This window comes from Pyxicephalus adspersus, chromosome 12 (genome assembly GCF_032062135.1).
Source record: "Pyxicephalus adspersus chromosome 12, UCB_Pads_2.0, whole genome shotgun sequence".
NCBI classification, from domain to species: Eukaryota; Metazoa; Chordata; class Amphibia; order Anura; family Pyxicephalidae; genus Pyxicephalus; species Pyxicephalus adspersus.
Window position 1 is genome coordinate 41,548,523 of NC_092869.1, and position 27,125 is coordinate 41,575,647.

At 39.4% G+C, this 27,125-nt stretch overlaps 1 protein-coding gene across 14 annotated transcripts in view; it reads left to right on the plus strand.

Moving 5' to 3' along the window:
• The window catches only part of EVL (Enah/Vasp-like), a 92,169-nt gene that overhangs the window by 35,172 nt on the left and 29,872 nt on the right, over positions 1 to 27,125 (plus strand). For all 14 annotated transcript variants that reach the window (XM_072428812.1, XM_072428811.1, XM_072428806.1 and 11 more), the window contains exons 2-3: positions 6,374 to 6,542; positions 10,075 to 10,252. In XM_072428812.1, the coding sequence (XP_072284913.1) occupies positions 6,374 to 6,542; positions 10,075 to 10,252 (347 nt within the window). The remainder of the gene's footprint in view (positions 1 to 6,373; positions 6,543 to 10,074; positions 10,253 to 27,125) is intronic.

Genomic DNA, 27,125 nt, shown 5'->3' on the forward strand with positions numbered 1-27,125 from the left:
TGAGGGTCTCCTATCATCCTGTGCTCAGTCCCTGGGTCTTTACACCTGGTGTGCCCAATATGAGGGTCTCCTATCATCCCCGTGCTCAGTCCCTGGGTCTTTACACCTGGTGTGCCCAATATGAGGGTCCTCCACCAGGCTACCCATACCCATTATGGAGGGCTCTGACTATTCCTATGATCAGTTCCTGGTTATACACAGCTGCTGTGCACATTATGAAGGGCTCCCACCAGTCCTGAGTTTAGTTTCTGTTTTTGAATACATGTTCTGCCCAGTATGAGATTTCCCATAATCCTTGTGCTGAATTCTTAAGTCTGTTCACCTACTGTGCCTATAATGGAGGGCTTTGACCATTCCTATGCTGAGTTCTCAGATATACAAACCTGCTATGCCCATTATGAGGTCTTTCCACCCAACATAATGGGCTCCCACCATCCTAGTTGGGTTCCGGGGTCTGCTCACCTGCTGTGCCCAATTATGAGTAGTCCCCGCCATTCATGTGATCAGTTCCTAGGCCTGCTCATCTGCTGTGGTCATAATGGAAGGCTCTGACCTATGTATACTTACCTGCTGTGCCCATTACGAGGGGCTTGTACCATCCTTGAAAGGGGTTCCTGGGTCTGCTCACCTGCTGGGCCCATCATGAGTGTTCCCCATCATTCCTGCACTGAGTTTCTGATTACCTGCTGTGCCCATTATTACCATTTCAACCAACCTTGTACTGAATTATTAGCTCAGCTCACCAGCAGTGCCCATTATGAGTGGTTCCCACCATCCTTGTGCTGAATGCTTAGGTCTGCTCACCTGCTGTGCCCATTTTGCTTGTTCCTCATCATTCCTGCACTTAGTTTTTGGGTCTGTACACCTGCTGTTCCTATTATGAGGATCTTCCTCCATCCCTGCATTGCATTTCCAGATCTACACACCGGCCATGTCCAAGTGGCATCCACTGGCTAGGGGGTTCATTTTACACAATTTTCCCCAAGTAAACAAAGTGACTGTCTCTTTATCACAGCAAAGAACATTGTATAACCTGCAGTCACCTGCATGACCCAATCAGAACAAATTGTTCTCTCTGCCCAAAATCCTACTGACTGTTATGGGGTTACCGCATGTCATCCTTGCTCAGGGACACCGAGAATGCCCAAACTTTTCAGAAGGCGAGGAGAGGGAAAAAAAGTACAACAAAAAGGACACTGAGGACACAAGTCTCTCATTACAATGAATTCAAATTTGTTATAGTTGTGACTTTTTAGACAGGAAATGTGGTTTTGGTTTCTGTACAGGCGACAGTTTGGTGGTTTAGTAAGGTGAGTTTTCTGATGAACGCGTCACAAGTTATTTCTTAAAGCACTGTGCGGTAATTATTGGTAACCAATTCGAACAGACCACCTGCTGATCTGTTTATTGTGAGATGACTGTTGTGGGTCACCTCAATATATATTTACTGTAGTCATTTTATTATTTTTAGATATATGTAATGTAAACTATATATATTGGCCTCACTTCCTGCACCCACCGCTGCTCGGACTTGCTGATCCTCATATCTATCACAAGATAGGGGCTTTTCAGTTGCAAAACAAATGTTCTGCAGGCTTTACTGATGTGAAATACCCACAATAATTGTAATTCAACAACATCATCTAAGTGTTCTAGGCATTGGATGTCATAAGAAAGCAAATCAACATATGGCTTGCTAAACCAGACATGCTCATTTGAGTTTTATTCTGCCAAAGGCATTCCTTGTGCATTACAATAAAAAGTGAATTCTTTTTTTTTTTTAGAAAGTGGCCACAACTTTTCATAGAAAAGCCCATCCCCTGCCAGGATTCTGCACATAAGGACACCTGCCCAATGTATGGAAGCAGTGATCACCATGCAGAGATCCAGCACAGCCCTTTGCTATATAATTATCAATCCTTTTTAGCGATGGGAAAATCAGTTTGCTAATTCGGCAAATTTGTTGATTCTTTTTTAATTAGAGAATTGCAAATTTGCTGAAGTATACGTGTGAAGATTAAGAGATCAGAAGCGCTCATAAATCCTGAATAAATGAACTGGCTCTACAAAACATTCATTTTTCACATATTCAGCCAATTTGATATCCTTGGATTCATCAGAATTTCCCAGATCTCAGATCAATCATTTGCTTTCTAATAGGAATGATTGGTTCTGCAGTTGTCTGGGTTCTGCTGCCAGTTATAACATCTGCTAGGACATGTGAATGGATTTTACAACCTTTTTTCCCTGTAAATTAATGCTGAACATTTTGTGCCAATGCCAAGTGACTGCAGTACAGTAGCGCTGGCAGCTTTGCCAAGGCCGTTCTCCAAATGTCCTTGGTTGCTGCTTACTTATGGGCCGCCCTCCAAAACTTCTAAGCCGGAGTAACACGAATACCCCGTGGTGCTTCTCACGGGGTCAGAGTGCCCCTGCTTATCTAATCAGTTATAATGATTTTGAGTCAGTTTTAATCCAGTGATTTTTCTTTTAAAACCATATGAAACTTTTTTTTTTTATTTTGTTTTGGGAAGAAGAGAATAGAAATAAAACTTTTTTGTTGTTGCTAAAATTCAAACACAAGAAAGTTTTTTTTTTTTGTCCAGCTTGTATTTGTAACTTTTTAACCAATCATTTTCTGAAGATTCATTTTTGGTGATCTATGTCATTAGGGGCGTGGCACAGGTGTGCCCTTTACCTGCATACCAAAGGGGTGTGTCCTCTAGGGTTTAATTGGTGCTTTTTTTATTTCGGTCAGGACAGGACTGTGTGCCCTGGTGACCTTCCAATCCCAAATTCTTGTACAGGCATCATAGGCAAAATGGGAGGGAAAATCTCCTAAATGGGTTAACAGAGCTGAACAATTTTTTTTTAATAAAAAAGGCCATAAAACCTACCCTCTCAAATAACTTGTTATGTGTTTTTAAAGGGGTGATGGAGACTCATTATTTATTACTTGACCCCCCCCCCCCCTAGCTTAACAATTTGCAGGTTAAAGCATAGAAAAATCAAGTTTTCGAATGTTTTAGTTGTAGTGTTTTTTTTACTATCATTAATTATTTATTCATTTGAAATGTGCCTCTAAACTTTTTTAACAATTTGACCGCTCCTGGAAGAGTCAGTTTCCTAGCATATCCCTCTCCCTTTTTGTATATCATTGAACTCTGTTCTGGGAATGTCTAATTTTTCTCCGTGCTGGCCTAGCTCCTTCCCCCCTCCTTTTTATATAGTATCTATAGGAGGAGTTAAGGTAAATATTGTAGAATGTTGATTAAGTGCAAATCAAGATAGTGGCACCCAGCAGATAGAAAACTGCATTAAGTACAATAAATGTACGTATGGCTTATAGGAATTTAAATACTATATTTATATATGTAGGAATGTATTGTTGAAATCAATGCTTTTCAAGTGACTTGTGTTTTTTAGTAAGTTATTGTGTTGCTCCTTCATTGGCCAATCAGCACGCTGTTTTCTTGCTTAAACTGCAACTTCTGCTGCACTGGGCATTTGCATGGTTCTGCTTGGACAGACTTAGAAATCCTTTGGCAGGCCCTATATGTATATATTACATTTTTATATTAAGCTTATTGCCTGGAGTTCAGCCTCAACCCAAATATATCTTATGAACATTTGCTGGAAGTAGTGTAAGACTTCTGGAAATAAGCTGGAGACTGCGGTCTGGCTCTGGGCGGGCACTAGGTGTGTGTGTTTGCCCGCTGGCACTGACCCCTGGCATGGAAAGAGTAGAGGAAAGACAGGAGAACACTGCATCACAAAGTGAGCTTTCACTGCAGAAGAAAAACATATGAAAAAAATACCCGGAGCCATCAGCTCAAAAATAGAGCAGAGCTGGGAGGAGCAGAAAGTGGCCTTTCAGCAAGATTTCAGCAGTGAGAAAGTTTCTTCCTATGCTGAACTAAACGCCGGGATGTGTTGAAATGTAAATTCCACCCTTACAGAGATTTAATTAGTCGTAGTTTGCTTCAAAACGTGTAGATTCAGATAAACAATAATCTGTTGAGAAAAAATGTTCTTTTCAGGGTCTGATGACTCACATGTGGAAGTACTTACAACCCAACTTCATCATTTTATTTTTTTTTTTTTTTAATAAATTGCCCAGTGTACTTAAAATAAAAACAAATACACTTTCGATGCAATATTTAGTTCCTCCTTGGTGCTGTTCCATGTAGACTCCAGAGCCGTTCCTCTTCTAAGGCAAATGATGCCAAATGTTCTTCATTTCTTACCTGCTCAGTGTGCCAAGGGCAAACCCCCATCAACACACTAGGCTGGGCTTAAAGAAGTGCTGGCAGAACAGTGCCCACACCTCATCACTTAAAAAGAACTGTCCTGGAATAGGGACCATCCACTGCCGCTTCTATAAGTGCAACTAGGGAGTGGGCACTGCTTACATGCACATTGGGGCAGCACGGTGGCTCAGTGGTTAGCACTCTGGCCTTGGTCCCAGGTTCAAATCTTAGCCAGGACACTATCTGCATGGAGTTTGCAGGTTCTCCCCGTGTCTGTGTGGGTTTCCTCCCGTTTCCTCTCACATCCTAAAAACATGCAGTAAGGGTAATTGGCTTCCCCTCAAAATTGACCTTGGACTACGTTAATGACATATGACTATAGTAGGGACATTAGATTGTCAGCTCCTTTGAGGGACAGTTAGTGACATGACTATGGACTTTGTACAGCGCTGTGTAATATGATGGCACTATATAAACACTGTGTAATAATAATAATTGTGGCACACTTGCTTCCCACTGAGGCTTTCTATAGCAATGACCAGTACAGTCTCCAATCACTATGCCACCACCGCCATTGACATGTCCCCAACTCCTGGCACAAAATCAATTGGCTGGCCACTAATACAGTAACACTTGTGCACAGACACAGGTACACCATCACATGGATGATGAAGAAGACCAATGCAGCTAACAAAATAGTTTGGTGAATAGAGCTTTTTGTATCCTCTGAATATTGCATGTGAGATCATTTCACTGATTTATTAAAGCTCTCCAAGACTGGAGAGGATACACTTTCATCAGTAAAGCTGGATGATCCAGCAAACCTGGAATGGATTTCTTAAAAACCATTTGCAAATTGTTACAAATGTTTTCAATACTTTACCAGTCTCATTCCAGGTTTGCTTTGTCACCCAGCTTCACTGAAAAAAGTGGATCCTCTCCAGTCTTGGAGAGCTTTAATAAATCTGGCTCAATGTTTGACGCTAGTAGTTGTATTAAAGTTTAACATGTAAAAATCTTAAAAAAAGTAACAGTTCCCCAGCTCTTTCCATGGATAAGGTCTGGAGAATTGACCATTTGGCCACTTATTTGTTAATAATCTATTCTAGGGTTCAGACTAATGGATACTGCACCATTACCTGCCCCAGGTGTCTAACATTAGGCACCCAGGATAGGTGACAGCCTACCACTTGGCTGTTACCAAGTGGCGCTAGTTTAAATCTATGGAGGTGGCAGGGTGGGCAAACTGCCCCTGAAAGAAGCTGCATGTAGTGTCCAAAAAAGTGTGCAGCAGCTGCCCAAAAATAATAATGCATAATGAAAGGATCCATCAAGGCAAATCTGCTAGTTTGAACATACCCTTGATAGAATTTGCTCTATTATTTTTAACTATCTCAGCAGTAGGATTGTAATCAAATGTTGATTCACTTTGATACTTGTGGAACTGAATGACCAATATGCTGTTGCATTCAACTTCAACTCAAATCCAGAACTGCAACATTGGGCTCTATGTAAAGCCTGAATTACCCTGAAGGCAAAAGGCTCCCAGTAGAGGGCAGTACATAACTTTTCATGATTCAATGACCGTACCCTGTATCGGATACAACTACCGAGTGATTGTGTGTTATAACAAGCTTTGTTTTCATCAAACACCAGAGACATATAGAGTAAACGTGACATTCACCAGACATTCACTGTAGGTGTATTAACTGGTGCATGTGTTTTTAAATGGCAGTGATTTAACTATTTATTAAATATGGTCTTGTTAACCTTTTACCATCTTCTTATAAGAATGGTCAATAGTTGAGAATTGCAGTGGCCAACTTTGGATTCTGGTATTGTTACTTGTCAGGTCGGCTTCATATAGAAGTAATATTTCAATATTTATGTGAGCACACATGGGTTTCGCTGGCTTCTTATATCCCTGGTACGATACAGAGATCAGTATGTGACTTGACATGCTAGAAAACTCTTGAAATTCTTTGTTCCACTGGTCAGGAATTGGCAGATTGGTGACTCTTTAATGGTGTTACCCCAAAGAGGTCATTTTGTTGATCTCTTCATGTTTGATTCCCATTGGAATGAACCCCTCTTCTAACGTTACTCTCCCTTTACTTTTTCAGCGAACAGAGCATCTGTCAGGCGCGGGCGTCCGTCATGATCTACGATGACACCAGCAAGAAGTGGGTGCCTATCAAACCCGGGCAGCAGGGGTTCAGCCGAATCAACATCTACCATAACACTGCCAACAACACCTTCCGAGTAGTCGGAGTCAAACTTCAAGATCAACAAGTAAGTTCCAAGTGATAATTAGGAATTATTCAGCCTAGTACACATGAGTTGGTATATGTTGGTCTAAAAAGTGAGGCCTTCTTGAAGCCTTTAATTAAAGAACCCTTCAGCTCCAGTTTGCAGATGTCAAACCCAGATCCCAATAGAATTTCTAGCTGTTACTTTAGGTCTGATTTATTAAAGCTCTCCAAGAGAAGATAGACTATTATGGGATGACCTGGGTGATCCAGCAAGCTTGTAATGGATTTCATAATTGCTATCACTTGGTAAATATTTCCAATCCTGGTTCTCCCATCTTCTCCAGTCTTGGAGAGCTTTAATAAATTAGGTTCTTTATGTTGCTAGTAGGCTTTTATGTCCATAGGAGGCTTCCTGGAAACCTGATAGAAGCCTAAAGTAACATTCAGCTCATCCTAATGGGTCTGGGTTAAAAATATCCTCAATCTGGAGCTAAAGAGAACTCTGGATGGAACAGACTTCCTTTGCTTCAACCAGTCCCACCTCACTGTTTCCCATAAATACGGTCTTTTATTGCATCCTTTCTTCTATCCATGAGAAATCCTTCTTTTTGGTCTCGTAAACCTAGCACCATGGTCTCCATCTTCTCCTGACCATTCATAGAACACACTTCATTTCACAGGCTTCATTTGGCCAGGAGGATTTGAAGGTGGAAACATAAGCATGGAGATGGATGTATAAGTTCTTCAGAGCATAGATTACTAGCCACCCATAAGTATAGCTCCCGTCGTGTTATTTCTGGCTGGTAAGAGGAAGGTAGGACTGGTTGAAGTACGGTAAGATTTATTCTATCCAGAGTTCAACTTTAAGGGCTCCATGAAACATTCTCAAGTTAGTGTTCCATAATTTACAAAGTTTCTCTCTCTCTCTTTGGTATTCAGGGAAGTCTTTTTATGTGCACCTATCCACTTGTGGCTAAAAATACCAGCTTCTAGACCAGGCTAAACCCCAGGCAGGAAGTTCTCCCTTTCTTTCCCTGTACAGACTTAAAACCCCACATAAGAAAATGGGGTTTTTGTTAAACTTCAAGTGCCTTAGGAGCCAATATAAATCAATGCAGTCTTGGTAGCAGATCTGAAAGATCTCAAACTATTCTGGTGAATAAATTTATATAAATAACTACTTTTCTAAGTGTAGTAAAATGGGAATGCTTTAAAAAGACATTGTTTCTATTAACCAAAGGACTACCAAGAAAATACTGGGAACAAAAATAGAAAGGAAAGCATAAATTAAATGGTAATCCAAGATCACTCGGAACTAATTCTTTAACAAACATATATCTAAAAAGACTTTCTTGAGCCCTTGAAATAATGGTCAGGTCTTTGGGGAACCCCTTCTATAATTACTATATCCACAGATCACAGTACATTAGTGTTGTGGTCAGTGGGAAGAATTCCTCTTACATTGCTGGTCATTGGAAAGAATTTCATCCTTACAGATAGCCAAAAAGATCATTGGTGTCATTTAAACTGACCCGAGAGCTACAAATGGCTCATTGCTCAAAGAGCAAGTTCTGGAGGAACTCTAGCATTCCACAGACCCCTGGTTGAGAAAAGATGGTCTAGCTCCTTCCTCCTGATATCTCCCCTAAAGTAAAATAATCCCAAACTAGCCCAATGATTGTGAGTTCGAGGATCTATAAGGGTCACACCAGCAGGGTTTCTTGTTCTTTACTTTGCTACCAATTGTTCTGATTTTGACTTGTCGTTGCCCTACATGTTAGGACTGATTAGACCCCTCCTTGATGGTATAACAAGATGGATAAGAATCTGCCTGTATGTCCCGGTGGAAAGGTTGTTGTTAATCACTATTACTTATATTCTGCACCAGCCATACAATGAACTTGAACCATGCTTCACCATTGCCTGTAGACAATCATATACGTACCACCCTTGGGCCATTGGCTGGACAAACTTCCTTCAGTTAGAGACAAATATTCAAAGCTTAATTTATTCACCTTTAGTGCCTTTTGCCTCTTTTTGCACCACACTCTTCATTTTTGTTGTTGTTTCAGTGGCTTATTATACTGTGTTTCATCCTCAAATGAATAACATTTCTAGTTTTCATTTCATGAAGACCACTTTTAATAAGACATGTCCAGACTATAGATGTGTGTGTCCGGTCCCTGTGGTTTTTACCAGTTCTGAGCTGCTGAATAAATATATTTGGGTTACAAAAGGAAATAAGGTTGATATACTTCCTGTCTGCTACACTTAGTTCCCAAACCTACCTGCAACAATGTTGATCATTAACCTTGCTGATTTGTCTATGGTTTTGCAAAAGAGCTTGGACATCATCTTGAAAAGCCTTTGTGCTGGGAAATATTCTCCTGGGGATAGATCTCACAGCTAATAGATGTGTCTTGTTGCTGTATGCATACATATATTTTACTACCTAAGTTACTTTTAGGGGGATTTAAATATTCTGAAAGCCTAAACGTTTTTCTTGGATTTACATAAGGAATGATTATTGGGTCTTTTGAGTCCTGGTTCCTGCAGTCATTGCGTAAAATAGGGAGAAAGAAAATCTCCCTAGTGTAGACCTAGCCATAAAGCTTTGACAGATCCAACTCTGCTTTTCAAATTGGAACCAATATTTTAATTTTAGATGCTTTCTAAAAGCTTTAGTTACCCAAAATAAGAACTGGTTACATATCAGGCAGGGCCATAGGTCCTCCATTGCCCTGGTTTGTAATGTTGAAAGGCTTGGTCTGCAATGAGGCCACTTCTTGTGATGTGGATGTAGCCATTTGGCTGTCAAAGAAGTCCTTGGTCCCTTACAGAGTCCTGAAGCCTTTAGGCATGACGTCCAGGTAAGGGATGAGCACCGGGTCGGTCAGCTGAGCTGCACAGAGCTTCCAAAACTATCATCACATGACGGCTGAGGTTTTCCGGGTTTGAAAAGGAGTTTTGCATTTATGTATTATGTCGAATTAACACCAGACATGGGACATATTTTTTTACTATTGACACCAACAATGGGCCACACCAATTGTGGTGTAATTATTCTTCACACTGGTAATAACAATGGGGCCCTATCTCCCTCTGACACCAAAAATGAGAAAATATTCGACTAATACCAATAATGAGGCATTATCTCCCTCTCATTGACCATAAGTGCTAGGCAATTTCTTTACTCCAAGTGATCAGCAACCTTGGTGCATTTTTTTTATTCTTGCCAACAAGTTTGATAACTTCAACCTACACCATGGCATTTTCTAGATTCACAATCCCCCCTAAAGTCTGTTATACGTTATACGGACCCTTGTTTAGAAAGTTTGTGATTTCTTACTCTATGGAAATCTCTTGATATCTATTCCGTTAGTTTTTTGTCTTTGTTGTTGGATAAGTGCACATGCAAACATTGTGAGTGGTATATGGCAGTCAGTTTTGTGTTGAGTTTCTCTAACAATGTATTCTATGACAGCAAGATGTTTTCCTTCTCTTCTGTGTAACTTTCCTTGGGCAACAGCTGTTACTGCTATGTAAAAATATCACATTTCTTTCCTTTTCAGGTAGTCATAAACTATTCACTTGTGAAAGGTCTGAAATACAACCAGGCTACGCCAACCTTTCACCAATGGAGAGACGCCCGCCAGGTGTACGGCCTCAACTTCGCCAGCAAGGAAGAGGCCACCGCTTTCTCCAACGCCATGCTATTTGCCCTCAATATCATGAATTCCCAAGACGGAGGTAAACAAAAAGATGTTTTATACTTTCCTATTTTCTGCTCTCATTAGTTGGTTGAATTGCAGCAGCTTTTGATGTCTTTTTGCAGCTCCCAGGTGTAGTGTAGTTGGGACCGCCATGTTGTGATGCCGTGTAGCTTGCTTATGTCAATTGACACTTTTTACCAAACATAACCAGAGATCTTACTACAGGTTTATGACTAGCCGGGGTTCAGTTCTGTTTCTGGGTTTAACAACATCTAGCATCATTCAAACCACTTTGTGGGAGACCAAGTCTCCGGAATCAGCCTCTGGCTCACCATACCCAAGCCATACTGAGCTCAATATATAACTGCAATACTGACATTCTCTGCAGAGCTCAGGACCCACCCCCGCACAAAGAAGTTGGGTTGGACTTAAAAGGAAAGCTATAGCTTTCCCCTCGTAGATAACAGTATTGAGCACCTGCGTATCAGGCTTGCCATTGCCAAAAGATTTCCTTGTGTGTTGGGCTTTTCCTAAAAAAAGATGAGTTGCATTTTCTTTCTTTTCTCTTTGAAGAAAAGAGAACAAATCTCTTTAGCATGCATCACCAAATGCTGACCACAGAAAATCTTTATGGCCAGCAAAAGTAGGGACAAGCAGATCTTTAAGCCACCGATGCTTTGGATTTGTTTGTGGGTTACAGTCTGATCAATGAAAAGAAGGAATTCTCCTTGGCATGCCGTCCTTCATTTTGGAGATTCTAGAGGTCTCATCTGATAATGTTTTTAAACTTTACCCAAACAAATGACTATGTTCTATTATCGGCACATATATAAAATCAAATAACAAGAACTTTTTATTTGGAAAATATTAAAAAACACCAATAAAATACAAAAGTTTTTGTTATTTGATGTTATATATGTGCCAATTAAGTCCCCTATTTTTTGCATATTTTGAATTGCTACAATACTGTGGGGATATGGCAGGCAATTATTGAAATATTGAACTAAGCAGGTGATCAACTCATCATATCAATTTCAATAACTTTCAGCTATGTTCTATGTGTGTATGAAAGATCCACCTGACCCCTCCTTCCCCAGCCATTTTTAGGGAATGTACTAAAATTTAGGGTTCTTTGCAATCAACTTGAAAATGTTGCATTTGGCTTTAAAAATTATTTTCCTGATTATATTTTAAGTTTGATTTACAGAAGAACAGCTTTTTAAACATATTTCCACTTGGGATATGTCCCCACCATGCCTCCCTGATCTTCCCTCCTTGACATATTTGGGTGCTTTACAGATAACTTGCATACTCATCAATATAATTTTGCAAAATATTTACCAAAATTAAGCCAATATTTACCAAAATTTGCAAAATTACATTGCCGAGTGTGCAAATTATCTGCTAAGCACCCACCTATGCCATGGTTTGCCTGGAGTTCAGCTTTAATATTTGCAGCTGCCTGTCACCCGGGAGATCAGGACCGCGTGCCGTATTTTTACAGTGACAAGTGACATACGATGCTGGTCATAGGGAGACAAGCTGGGATCTAGAACGTAGCTCTTGTTTCAGCTTCCCCAGCCTGCTTAGTCCAATACATATATGGTCTAACAGCCTCCTGGCTGCTTTTCCAGTCCCAGCGGCTCTGATTGGAGCAATTCCTTTCTGTCCAAAATACCTCCTTGGAGCCTTGTGCCGCTTTAATCTCCTGGCTCCGTTTCAATGGACTTTACCATGTGGGCCTCTTCACGTTGATGGGATTGGTGACTCTCCGGTAGAATTGACTTTGGAAGTTATGGTTCATTGTTTCTGTCTCATGAATTATCCGGGTAATGCTTGCATGTGGGCCAATGTGTGCAGCAAAGGAAAAGTTTCTTCAAACTGCACTTTTTCATGGTGGCCTTCCGACGGTAATCTAATGCCCACAATATGCCAGGCCACCATGCTGGGCCAAATACTAGAAGACGAGTCAATTTGACAACAATCAGGTTAAACTGTAAGTATCCATTCATATAACAAACCCCATATATATATATATATATATATATATATATATATATATATATATATATATATATATATATATATATAAATATAGGCATTCTTTGCAAACAAAATCAGTTCAAATGTTCTGTAAAATATATATTTTTTCCATATGATAAATTGTATATGTGCACAGTTCATCATTATTTTTTGTAGTATTCTTTTATTTAGTGTAATTGGGGTTAACAATGATGCAAAGCCTCTTCTGTGGCTGCTGTTATTTGCATCAATTAATTGTTGGAAACATTGGCCATTCTGAATATTCAGGGAGTTCGGTGACCTCATTTTTTGGGTGCATAACATTGCTGAACCCAGATCTGATCGACTGAAGGAACCCCAGGTCATAACACTGCCCATACAGGTACCCCAGATTATAACACTGCCTCCACATTCATCCCAGATCATAATATTGCCCCTACAGGTACCCCAGATTATAATATTGCCCCCACAGGTACCGCTGGTCTGCAAGAAAATTTTGGTGGTTTGCAGTTCTGGCCATTCTCGTGGGGGGGGGGGGGGGGCGCACCAGCCAGAACGGCAGACCATATCGCCATTATGGAACATGGGCTCAGCTTAGTGGGCAGGTTGTCTCTGGACACAACCCACCCACTCTGGTGGTCAGAGCCTGCGATGGGGGAGTGGGCAGGTTCTGGCATCATGACATCACTATGGGGGAAGTTTCTTACCATTTTGATGATACCCGACCAAGCGCCCCAGTTTATAGCACTGCCCCCACAGGCACCCCAGATCATAACACTGCCCCCACAGGCGCCCCAGTTCATAACACTGCCCCCACAGGCGCCCCAGTTCATAACACTGCCCCCACAGGCACCCCAGTTCATAACACTGCCCCCACAGGCACCCCAGGTCATAACACTGCCCCCACAGGCACCCCAGTTCATAACACTGCCCCCACAGGCACCCCAGATCATAACATTGCTTCCACAGGCTTGGGGACTTTTTTGGCTGATATACAAAAACAAATATAGTATATGGAAGCAGCACTAACACCTGTATAGGTGAATGGTTTGGTTGCACAGCAAGATCACCCTTTGTCCTTTAAAGCACATAGAAAACCAAATGAGAGTCTGCAGGACACTCTAATGTGTATTTAGATTGCAGGATACACATTATACCATATTCACACAACTTTTACCCACAATTTACACATTTTCAGCTTTGGATTCCATTAGGAAATGTATAAATCAGGAGTAAAAGTTAATTCACTCATTTTCAATAGAAATTCAATTAAAACAAAAATGTAAATTACAGCATTTCAGCTTTCAGCATTCACAGATAGCTATAAATAATTTTAGGAGACGATCATTAGTGTAATTTCTGTAACCTTCAATTATAATCCCCATGGAGATATTTCCCAGTACACATACAACGTCCTATGAGGAACCCAAAAGCCTCAGAGGACAATAACTAGCACTTAGCATAGGTGCTATCTGTAGAACTCCGCAGGTATGAGGATCCTTTCCATGAAATCCTCCATAGAACAAATATCTCTTTTATTAAAAAAATGTCTTACTGGCCATTTCATAGGAAGATGAAGAAGGTTTAATTAACAATCTCCGGATATCTGATTACAATTGTCAGGCATTTAATTGATTTAATTATGGTATTACGCTGCATGGCAGCCCAGTTGTTCCTAATTGTTAGGTATATTTGGAACCTATACTATAAAGCTTATAAATAAATCTTAAAAATTATTAATAATTCTAGCAGCAGAATATTATTATTAATAATAATAATAATAATAATAATAATATTATTTCAAAAGTAATTCAGTAGGTGTTAAAGAATAGATAAATATATTTATTTAACAACCTGTATTTATATATCGCCTACATATTATGCAGCGCTGTACAAAGTCACCTTATTACATCTTAGATGTAAATCCAATCATTCTCTGAACTTTAACATATCATATAACTAATATTTATTAATAATATTAATATTCATTATTGTTATTTCTAAATCTGCAGCTTTCATTAAAATAATTAGGTCCTTGTTCAGGTACTTTTTTTAAAAGGTGACAACTCTCTGTTCCCATCTTCTAACTATGTTCCTGTGTTGTCACTTTGCCCTATACATGTGCATTACATTTTAAATTTTTAGATAGAGACTAGATTATTATTATTATTATTATTATTATTTTTATTAATAAACAGGATTTATATAGCGCCAACATATTACACAGCGGTGTACATTAAATAGGGACTAGACTAGAGAATATCTATCATCGGAGAACCTGGTTAATCCAGCAAACTTGAAATGGATCTGCAAACATATGCTAACTATTAGCTAATAAAAACCTGTTAGTTGCTAATAAGAGCTATTAGCAACTAATAGGTTTGCTGGATCACCCAGGTTATCCCATGATGTTCCATCTTCTCCAGTCTTGGAGAGCGTTATTAAATCAGACCCATAATGCTATACTGTACCTAATAAAAGAGTAAAGCGACCCCCAACCACTAAAATCCTATGAAGCTTTACCACATAACTGTAATTTTCAAAGTAATATTTAATATTAATAAATCTACAGATTTCATTACAATAATTCTGCCAGGTTGACCTTTTTCACAGAATGGCGAATTTCCGTCCCTGTCTACCACTTGTGCTTCTGTGTTGTCATTCTGCACACTAGCTTCTAATGGAGACTACAAGTGGCCCTTTGAAAACATGTTTTGCAGGCTCGGCCTATTGTTTTCACCATCAGGAGGTCGCCCTGAAATATGGCATGCAGCCATGCCTGGGGTGTATGTGGATGGGAAATGGCTACAGGGGATCTGCAGTACTGATTATTAATATAATTTTAACAGATTATTAATATAATTTTATAATTTTATATTATTACAATTACTATTATTTATATTCATTATTATTATATTTATAATAATATATTATTATAATTACTATTGTTTTTATTATTATTATTATTATTATTATTATTATTATTATTAGAAAGAGAAAAAACAATTCTTTAAAAGACAGTGCTTTGGCAAAACCAAGCATCCAATAACATTTCAATTATTATTGATATTCAATTGATATATTAATAATTATTATTGTGCTGTTATAGAGCAATGTGTATAATTTGCCTTTATAAATATTAATATTATAAAGATAAAAGCAATCATTTATTACACGGTCCTTTACATATCAAATGTCAGATAACATCTACACAAATGATAATTATTCCATGAAGGTAATAACGTGTTATCATTATACAGCAATGTGTGTAGAATGTTTTCCATCAATGCAGATTATCTTGTTTGTGTATTGATCATAATAATAAAAATTTCAATTATTAATAAAAAAAATGACAACTTAAATGAAATCCCAGCCTAGAATTTATGACCTCATTTCATGTACATCTCCATCATGCAGAAACCTGTAATTGAAATCAAGCCGACCCTTTTCTTTAGCATAAATTAAATTAGGATTTTGATCAGCAATGGCCCGAGGTACTAAAAAAAAAAAAATTGGATGAGCTCGTCGTAAGCATGTGTTAAAAATATTTGCCGGTGATGTGAGTAAAGCAGAAATAGACGCTTGTAATTCTGAGAGGGATCCTTGGAAGGAGGCTCCTTGTTTAATTACAGCCACCGGGGAGAGAAAAGGGAAAATGAAAAGCTTGTGAAAATGACATGTCATCCTGAACGGCTGTATTATGTGCAACGGAAAATTTATTGTCATTAAAATTTCATTTTATTCTGAATGTGGTTCGTTCCGGTAGTTAGCAAAAGAAAAAAAAGTAATGAACCCCTAAAGTCCTTGAAATTTAAAATGTACATGTAAACCCAGCCACCAAAATCTAATGTATACCTACTAACTTTATTATTATTATATTTTGCTTAAATTATGCCTTCCCCGATTATAACATTCTAATGGCTTTTCGCAGGTCTTGTGATATCATAACTGGGTCTCTATCATTCTCTTTTCAATGAAGGGAGGCCGGCAGAGTTCTCTACATAGCTACCCCAAGGTAGAGAAAATGTTTTACAGCAGCCCCTAAAGTGTCACGCAGCTCTCCTGAAATGAAACATTGGGCCTGTGTTAATAAATCTCTCCAAGACTGGAGAACATAAAGTGTCATAGGAGAACCTGGGTGATCCAGCAAACACAGAATGGATTTCTTAAAAAAAAATTTGCTGTTATTTGGCAAATATTTTCAATCCTGTCTAGATCCATTCCAGATTTGCTGGTTCTTCCATGATGGTCTATCTAGTCTTGGAAATCTTGAATAAATCAGGCCCATTGTCTCCAAGTACAGATTTAGGGTAGCTATGTGGACCATCTGGGTTCAGAACGTGCATTCAGCCTTGCAAGATCTGCTCTTACGGGTTTTTGGCATTGGAGGAAGAAGCCAGAAGCAGGGGGCTATGGTGGGATATCAGGCGGAGCATTGGCTATCGGGTCAGGTCCTAATACCCATCCATTGTTATTCATGTATTATCCTAATACCCATGATTCCCTTACAATATCTGGGGGTGTTGACCCTTTTTTAAAAACCACAATAATGGCATTCCTATGTACCGTATGTACCCATGCAAATATTGAAATGCTGTCTGATTGTATCCTTCCATTTTCAGTGTCCTTTTGAGATGAAGAATGGGTGGTGGGGCTATGGCAAGGATTTTGCTATGGGCTCACATACATGGGCATTTCAATATGCAATATAGCATGAAGGCAGATATGGCCAACCTTTTGTGAACACCTTACAGTCACACCTGTATGGCATTGCTGGGCATCCTATTGACCATTCATTTGAAAATGTCTCAGCAGCCTTATTCCATCCTAAAGCTATAGCAGGCCTTTACAAAAAAATCTGGAGGGTGTCTCTGGGATTTGGTGCTCATTCAGCCAAATGAACATATATGAGGTCATGTTGGATGAGAAGATTGGGCTCACAACTGGCGTTCCATTTCAATTGCAATGTTCAGTAGGGTTGTGGCCAGGTCTTTGGTATAAAAGAACTCAAGATAAACCATTGCCCAGATAAACTCATCAAACCATATCCTTGAAGTTGGCGTTGGGTCATGGCGGAAGAGAGATGTGCCTTCACCATACTGTGACCACAAGGCTCAATTCATGCAAGGATACCGGTTTTCCCAAAATTTGACATTTTACCATTACCTGAATCCACTGATTTATTAATTACAGTCTTGTGTGTTCTAATGTTTGTCCATAGAGATTGCGATATTTGGAGCTTGATCTCATGAACGTCATATAGATCCCATCAACATGGTAATGGTAAGGTGTCCACAAACTGTTGGCTAAATAATGTAACCCCTTCAACAGCTCAAAGACAAAACTGCACAAATCAGAAGCAAGTCAGAGAAAATCAGAATCGCCTGAAAGCAAACCTGACTTGACTTGCTTCTGAGTCCCTTGCCGCGTACATGAGCCCAGAGTTACGCTCTTGGTGGGGACCCTGTCAATGCACATTTGTAACACTAAGATGCCCAGAGTCTCTTCTCACCCTGCCCCCTCCTTTCCCGTTGTGTTTACAGAACATCCCTCCATAAAAGATGGTGCCGTTTCAGTAACTCAATCTGGGGTTTATTTTTGAGTGAGATTCATGACTGTGAAATGCGTTTCTTTATTAATGCATGGGACAAGTGATCTTATTGAAGGCTCTGCGAGGCCTTGAAGCGAGTGTAGCTGGAGGAAAAAAATAAAAAGGTTTTGAGAGTTTCGTATGTCACTGAAACGTTATATTGTAACTGTAATGAATATTAATTAATACATTGACTAGCCGCGGAGTGTTTGTGAAAGCCATAAAAGCCTATTTTTATCTTGCTGTTTCATTCGCTGTCCATTCAGATGATTTGGTTTGAAATTGCATGGATGAAGTTTCTTTCTGTGGCACAAGAAATTTGCACCAAGAACAATGTTTGCATTCTGTTAGTAGATAGTGATAAAGGCCAGGTTTGGACCAACGATAGGAACAAGCAATCCCGTGCGACTCCTAGTTGCGGACGGTGTTGGTTCTGAAACCGCTCACTGCCAACCTCCCTTAGATGGACTCTACATTTATTAACTGCTCCGCCTGTCTGAACATAGACTAAGTTTTGTATTTTGTTTCTTGCACAGTTAAACCAAACATGAACCTTAACTGGATGCCTATGGTTTTGTACAACACCCAGTTGTCAGTACTTGCCCCATGTTTAATCCCATGGTTATATCCAGCGGCATACAGCAGCCACTCTGGATCCTGGCTGGAGTGCGTGGCTTCTATAACCTCCATGGGTGATTTGTTACCCACCGGTGCCGAGTGGCACATGCCTGCGAAGGGGGATCTGTGCACTCCTGAGTTTTGCGGTCTTCCTGTTACTTGTAATCCTCCAGCAAGTAGCCATTCTTTCCTTGCTGCCTTCTATGTCTGAGCACTGGGAGATGGGAGGTATAGGAGCCGGCCAACCTCACCTGGTGATACCTCTCATTCTACAATCTCCCAGCCTGTCAGTCACTTGCCAGTTTGGACCAGACGCTCATTGCCCACCATAGTTTTCACCTGCTGTGTGCATGTTTCTGTTAGATACCTGTTACGGATCTTTTCTTCATTTTACTTTCCACCTATTTGTCACCTGGGCTGGTCGGTCTTTGATATACGACTCTGGCTCTGTTTTCAGAATTGCTAACGCCTTATGATTTGGACTCTTGCTACTCTGCTATCACTGCGGACCGGTCTGCCTAGCAAGCTTCTGGTCATTTGCCAAATGTTGTATGACAGAGGCAATTCCTTGCATACCCAAATCCTGGGGGCAACAGAGTACTGGGGTGGCACAACTAGCCTCCTGATTCTGAGTGGGGACTGGTCCAAAGGTGAAGAGTATGGCGTTAGATTGGGGAATGGCATCTGGTTAACGTTGGCATCTGACCCAAGGCCCTACACATGTATCATAAACTAACATATCATGAAATAATGTTTTTTTTCTCATCTGATTTTGCCTCTTGGTACTCCCTTTCCCCCCTAAGTCTCTTTCATTTTCTTCCTGTCTTCATTCACTTTCTTTGGCATAAGGTATATATCATTGCTTAATAGTTTTAAAACTATCCCCAAAGTCACAGATTATAGTTTGTTAGCACTTACCTCGCCCATATTAGTTAGATATATTCAATAAGGAGAGAGAGAAAGATGGGCTTGTAGCAAAGTTTGTTTAGATCAAAAACAAAGCATAATTTTATTAGCAAACTGTTATATCTAAGTCTAACAGAGAACCACTTCACTATAATATGTAACAATAATAAATAAACAAGTAAGTGCTTACAAATTACCGTATATGATATTGTTGGAGATCTCAATAGATTTAAATGGTAAGATTTGTCTTCCACATATTATCTTTGATACAGTATACAGTCTCAAGCAATCCCCTGAGAAAGCTCAAACGAGCGAAACGTGTCGGGATATGAGATAATTGTTGGATGTACTTGTCTAAAACCATGTGCATTCCTTAACATGGGGAACAATATGTACAAATACTGTATAGGAGACCTCCGTCTAATTTTGAACATAGCATAGTGGTTCTCTGTTAGACTTAGGCATAACAAATTTCTATTAAAATTATGTTTCGTTTTTGATCTAAACAAACTTTGCGGCAAACTATCTTTCTCTCTCTCCTTATTCGCTATACATCATTGCTCTGGATTTTGGTGTCACCAGTCCAATGACTTTCATTTGTTCACAGATTAGGTTCAGGCAGGAAAGTGGCATGCAGTCTTGATGAACTTTGTATTCACATTGCCTTTAAAATCTTTTATTTCCCATTCAATTGCTGTCTTTCGTTTGTGTTTTTTCTGGTTTCCTTAAAATTGCCCTTTAAATCTTTTTTGCATCGGAATCTAAAAATAAATCGTAGTTTGCCTAATTTTATTTATACAGCAAGACACAGTACCTGACATAGTATATCTTGATCACCATAGTAAGATATGTGATGAAATGTCCTGATTAAGAATGGGCCTCCTGATGTCAGCTGTATTTCTAGATGAGTTGTTGCACTGTTGTTGTAGCATCTTATGTGCTATTATTGGTTGGCAGGAAGCAAGAATCCAAAGTTTTAATGCTGGGCTAAACACTTTGTATAGAGGAAGAGCACAGTAGCTTCGAGTATTGGAAACCGAAAAGGACTTGGTGCCAAATGGAGTTTGGCCAAATATCTTGAAATAACTAAATCTCTTTGGATTTTGCTAAGACTGCACTTTGGAGCCAATAGTAGTGGATCTAAACCTAATTACTAAAATCTCAATGTGTTATTGGTATTTAAAAGTAGTTTTCAGTGGTAGTTTTTAAATCTGTGTGTTGAAGATGACAGTGCTTTCTTGCTATTTCCATTGCGTTTTGGCATGGCCACTCTGTGCCTGTGGGCTGTAGATGGAAACCTTAAAGCAGGGGTTGGCAAAGTTTTATGGCCACTAGGTCATTTATGGGGTGGGCGGAAGCACACTAGGCTGGGCCCGCCCTAATGGCTCCACCCACCGCCAGGGAACATCCCCTGAAGTGAAATCCCTCTCCTCTGTATGCATTGCGGAGGAGAGGGATTCACCTTCAGGGAGCTTTCCCTATTTACTGCGTTGGCGGAAGTATCAACGTCGGCCGCAGTAAATAGGGAAGCAACTGTAATGGGGTGGCACAGGAGCTCCGACGGCTCCAGAGCACCAGCGGCTCCGGCTCAGGTAGTTCCCAACGCACCCTGGCTGATCCGTCAGCAACCCGCAGCTCCGGGGCTGCAGGTTGCTGGCCGCCATTAGGCCGGATCGGCCAGGAGGCGTTAGGCCGGAAAGAAGTACCGGCTAAGCCGTATCTGGCCTAAAGGCCGGAGTTTGTTGACCCCTGCCTTAAAGCTATCTAAAATTTAAAAAGAAACAAAAAAAATGTATAGAGTAGGGTACTTTCTAGCACCTCTTCCATTTTGTATTCTTTTGGAATTACGAAGATTTCTTCATTACAATTGTTCTGGTGAATTTGGCACCATTTTCTTGTCTTTTCTGGCAATGCTTCCAAGGATAAATAGACATGGTACATTTTTTATGTAGTTTTAGCTATGATTTTAAAATGTGCAGATTTTTTCTTATTGGCTTCTTTTTGAACTCGTGTAACTTTGTTATATCTGTTGCATAAGTTCAAAAAATACCTACTGATTTTGCCAAAAAATCTTGTGAGATCCTATTTTCCTGTGCACAAGGATGGGTTATGGAGATAAGGGAAAATAAAAAAAAATTTTTTAAAGATGAGGAGGTTATTGAGATCAGGAAAACAGACGGGGTATAATGGGGAATTAAGATGAGGAAAGGTATGGAGATAATGACGGAGGAGATGAAAAAGGGTTATGCAGTGGGGGGTACAAGATAAGACAATGAATGGAGATGAGGAGGTGGATTAGATTAGAATAAGTAATTGAGATGAATGTGGGAGAATTTTTGTAAATGAATGGGGGTTGAAAGGAGGATGAGGGGGGAAGAGATGAAGAGAGGGGAAGAAGATGAGAATGGGAAGGGGGGATGCAGAAGATGAGACAGGGAATGGAGATAAGAAGAGGAGGGAGGATGCAAAAAGTAAGAAAATGGGAAGAGATCAGGTGGGAGAATAAAAGAGAGGAGATGAGAAGGAATTATATAGATGAGGAAGTAGAGAGAGGGAAGAATATGAGAAGAGGTTATGAAACCCCTTGCATATATACATATTCTAAATAAGCAGTAGAAAATCTTTAAAACAAGTTATCTCTGTATCTATAAGCATTGTGGAAAAATCTAATCCAAAAAATTCACAACACTGTTTATAAAATATTATCCTAAGATATTTCAGTCTCAGAGTATACTTGGCAGGCTGCCAGTCATTCAATGTAAACAACCAGCAGGTGTTTTCACACTTCTAGAAACTAACTGAAACCTGAGTGTAGAATTTGTGTTGCAATTTGCAATATTTAGGAATGATTAATGCCACATTAAAAAAAGCTATGGAGGTCAGTGATGGCTTTATTGTGCAGCTTGTTAAGAATATGTGAAGCGTTTAATTTCCTTTTTCTAGACAGATAGGGAGTACATCATTTTCATGCAGGAGTAGAGTGCACCTTTATCTCCAAGTTGCAGCCAGATATCACATGAGGAGTCTTTATAGGCCATGAAATATTACCTGTTTAGTAAGCCTTGAAGTGAGTAAGCAGCTGCACCCGGCTGAGATAAGAGGGTCAGAGGCTTCCTGAATTAGAATGAAAAGAAGACAGATGGGAAATTAGACAATTCATTTTTAATTTTAAAAGAGCGTTTGTTTTTTTACACACATCAACTGTGTATTGTGTGTGGTTCATTTTGCTCACCGCTATGTCACTAATCATTATTATTATTATTATTATTATTATCAATAATAATAATAAACAGGATTTATATAGCGCCAACATATTACGCAGCGCTGCACCTTAAAATTGGGTTGCAAATGACAGACTAATACAGACAGTGACACTAATGTGGCCTTTATAAATGTATTAAAAACTTACGGCTCCACTTGAATACTTTTCTGACATGTTACAGTGCACAGCATCAGCATCATTTTTTAAAACCTCCATTATTATAAAAAAGTCCTTGGGGTGAAAAAAAGCAGCTGATAGTGGTAACCCTGAGTGTGGGTAAAAAAATATAATAAAAAAACTAACCTGGTCACATCGGCATCTTCCAGTGTCCTGCCATCCTCTGGCCGCGTCCTATTCGTATGATCTGCACCCCAGCAAGTGCGCTGACGTTCCCCGGTGACGTTGAGACCAATACAAAGCAATCATAATATATATATATATGCTACTGTACAGTTATATTACAGGTTTCCATATTTTTTATTTATTTATGCTCCCTTGTTTTAACAGATTTTGTTTATTTAAAGTTTAATAATTTTTGGACATATTTCGGTGAGTTATGGCTAGGAGGCTTACAATGTAAAACATTTTCATAAAAGACAATGTACCGCTTTTAGACATATAACTCCGGCCAGAAATAACCGCCCAGGAGGTTAAGCTCTTTTTTTAGTTACCATGCCTAGGCTGAGATGTTGCCCTTGCATGCAGGAGGAAGCATTATCTCATTCTTCCCAGTGATCAGACTGTAACTTTGTACCCAGTCACATGGTGAGCGGCTGCAGAACTCATCTGTGCCAGACTTATGGGATCTCAGTACAGGAAGTAGAAGGTGCTGTGGAAGATACCTGGAATTAAAAAACCCCATTCCTATTTCCTACACCAAAATTTTAATATCCCATTTGCAAATCTAAAGTGATGGGATCTTCTAGTTCAGGGGTCGGCAAACTCCGGCCTTTAGGCCAGATACAGCCTAGCCGGTAGTTCGTTCCGGCCTATCACCCCCTGGCCGATCCGGCCGAATCTGGGGGTGTTAGGAACTACCGGAGCTACGGTGCTGCCTCCTTGCTATTGCTCCCCTATTTACCGGGGCCGGTGTTGATACCTCCACCATCGTGGTAAATAAGGAAAGCTCCCTGAAGGTAAATCCCTCTCCTCCGCAATGCATACGTAGGAGAGGGATTTCACATCAGGGGGCCTTCCCTGGTGCTGGGAGGAGCCATTAGGGTGCGACCTGGTGTGCTCCCGTCCACCCCTGAAATGGCCTGGTGGCCATAAAAGTTTGCCGAGCCCTGTTCTAGTTGGTCATTGGACACTCCATGGCCTCTTCTTCCAGCTGTGGCTGTATTGCATACTGCAGACATCAATGATGCTACACAATTCTTTGCAATATTCTATGGTAAACCCAGACAGCTGTGGTGTCATATACCCCCAGGGGGGTGGGGTTTGTATTATATCATCCATCATTCACCACAAGCCTATACACGGATGAATCATCAGGGGACAGTATTGGAGATGAGGTGAACCTTGCAGAGCTACTTCCTTCTTATTTATCTTTGCAAAACAAAGTTTCACTTATTGATTTTTGATGATTATGTAAACTGTACTCATTGCAGCCAGACTCATCCATCCTTCCACCGCTCCTCTTCTGTTGCCTCTCTTTGCAGTTCTCTTCATTGGCTTCCATTTCACCTGAGAATCAAATTAAAGTTCCTGTACTTTGCATTTAAATCCCTCCACAGTTCTTGTCCCACTTACATTTCCGACCCGATAGAATAATCCCCCCCTAGCCGCTCTCTTTGCTCCTCCAATGACCTACTAATGACTTCCTCGCTCATAACCTCATCACACGCACAGCTCCAAGACTTTTCTAGAGTTACCCCGACTCTCTGGAATGGTCTTCCTCGTCCTTTTCGGCTTGCTCTACTTTCTGCTCATTTAAAAGAACCCTTAAACCCAACGCTTCAACCTCACCTATCCGTCTCCTTCTGTCTTTTGAAACCCTCACTACTTCCCACCATTTCATATCTCCTCTCCTATTGTGTGATATTCCCCCACCTACTAGATTGTAAGCTCTTCGGGGCAGGGTTCTCTCCTCCTGTGTCACGGTCTGTCATTTGCAACCCCTCTTTACTGTACAGCGCTACGTAATATGTTGGCGCTATATAAATCTGTTTAATTGGTCTTTTAATATCTACTTACTTTCCATTACAATAATTCCACAGCACAGGTGTCGTATGGCATTGCCAGGGGGCTGGCTGTGTCTGAGCATTTTTTTTTTTTTTTGCAGGGTATCATTCATGGGTTAGCTGGAAGGCTAGGAATTTGTGATGAAATATTTAAGAAGCGAGATGCCCTCCTGGGCTGTAGTGAAGGATTTGGTTACTCTCCTTTGTAACCTGCCTGCGTCCGGTAGGGCAGATGAGCGCCGGGAATGAATAGGCTCCATTGAGGATTGTTCGCAGGCTTTCTATAGTATGGTCAGCAGAGAGTGGATATTTCATTGCTTTTGTCTGTGCCACTGTGACTGTCTCGTCCTTTGCAGGATGTCTTGTAGGTGATGGATATTATTTTTCTATTATTTGGTATTTTTTTTGGAACATCTCTAAAGGATATTTTTAAAACCCTGGGGTAATTAAAACAATTTATATAGAAATTAAAAATATTTATATTAGAACATTTTATATATGTTTATATAATTTTAGTTTTACTTATTTATTTATCTACATGGCAAAGTATTTCTATTGCTATATATTGTATCTTTATCAGATATAGTTTTAAAAATATTCTATTAAAATTTTTTTTTCATTTTGAAAATGGTGATTCTTATCTTTTTTTTCTTTTTTAATTAATTGAATTAGTTTTGTTTCAATGTGCATGTCGACTGTATTTTTATTTCACCGAACTTGTAAAAGTGTTTTATTTTTTATTGTTTGTTTTTTTTTTGTTTAGTCTTTACTGGGGATAATATTTCTTATTTATTGATTTTGTGATTATAAATAAGCCTTTCTTTGCTTCAGTGCTGCTTACATGATGTTATTGTTTGCACTTTTATATTTTTATCTTCATAATTTCATTCTGCTAGATGAAAGTTTTATGCAATATTTTAAGCAGTTGTATTATTATATTATATATTTGAATTGTGGTTACAAAATGTTGAGAGATTGTTTTAATTTCTTCTTTTAGGTTATTCATGGCTTTTTGCAATATTGTATATTTTTTGTTTTTCATGATGATGAAAGGTAAACATTTTTGCCGTACCATTGCCTCATTGAGTTTGTATATTCATGCTTTAATTAGTACTTTTTGCTTAGATTACCAATTTTTAAACTTGGAGATGATAGATGTTTTATAAAACGTTCATAAACGTGTATTTTATGGATACTGATATATCTTTTAGTAATCATTTATAATGAACATTTTGTATTCTTTATACTGAATGTGGTAATACCTGTATTCAGTATATTAATTTCTATGTTTCCAGTCACTATATTTATATTTTCTCTCCAATTACATCTAAAGCAAAAAGGGACCATTAAAGGGTTTGGGACAAACTATATAAATCTAGAGATGGGGTGGTTACAACAGTTAGCATTTATTCTTGGGGATTAAACTTTTTTTTCTGCAAAAAAGAAAACAAAAATGTATGTAAATACCTAAAAACATTTGCTGTATGGCTGGACTTACCTCTCCCATTTACATTTATAACTACATCTAATGGTGATAAAGCTGCAGTTTGATTTTGCTGCAGAAAGAAAAGTGTTGTCACCGTATTACAGAAAGTGGAAAATAACAGCAATTTGTAAGATCAACAAGTAATGTTATAAAAAGAGTGAAAACAAAGACCTACTTTGTAATGCTAGTGACCGAGTGCAGCATATAGGTGATTTTTTATTTTGTCCTTTGTTGCACTTTATTATATTGTTTTGGTCAAAATGCTTGATGACTGTTGGAATAACAAGCTGCTTAGTTCATTAGAATGGATAGAATGTTATTATTATCAAACAGGATTTATATAGCGCCAACATATTACACAGTGCTGTACAATAAATAGGGGTTGCAAATGACAGACAGTGAGACAGGAGGAGAGGACACTGTCCCAAAGAGCTTACAATCTAGGAGACGGAGGAATTATGTTATTTAACAGTAACAAGATTTTGTTAAATACTAAAAAAATATTTTCTTAAAGCAGACCCCTGAGCTCAGTGATATTCTTTTTTTAAAGTGCCCCCTCCCTAAAATTCTTCAGAAATTCTCAAAAATGAATTGTGTGTGAGCAAGCTGTCCTCGTCTGAACTGGAAGGTTCGCCATTGACATGTCCACCAATCTGCCATTGCCTGGGTAATATGGGTGAGAGGGACTGAGCGAAGCTTTTTTATCATATCACTAAGCTCCTGAGAATTCATCAATGTGCGGTCAATTCAAATGGATGTGGGCGGAGCTTGGAGTGGTTGTTCGGTGACACAGCAGCAACAGTTGGTGGGTGAGCGTTGTCACCTCATCCAAGTTCTCATCCA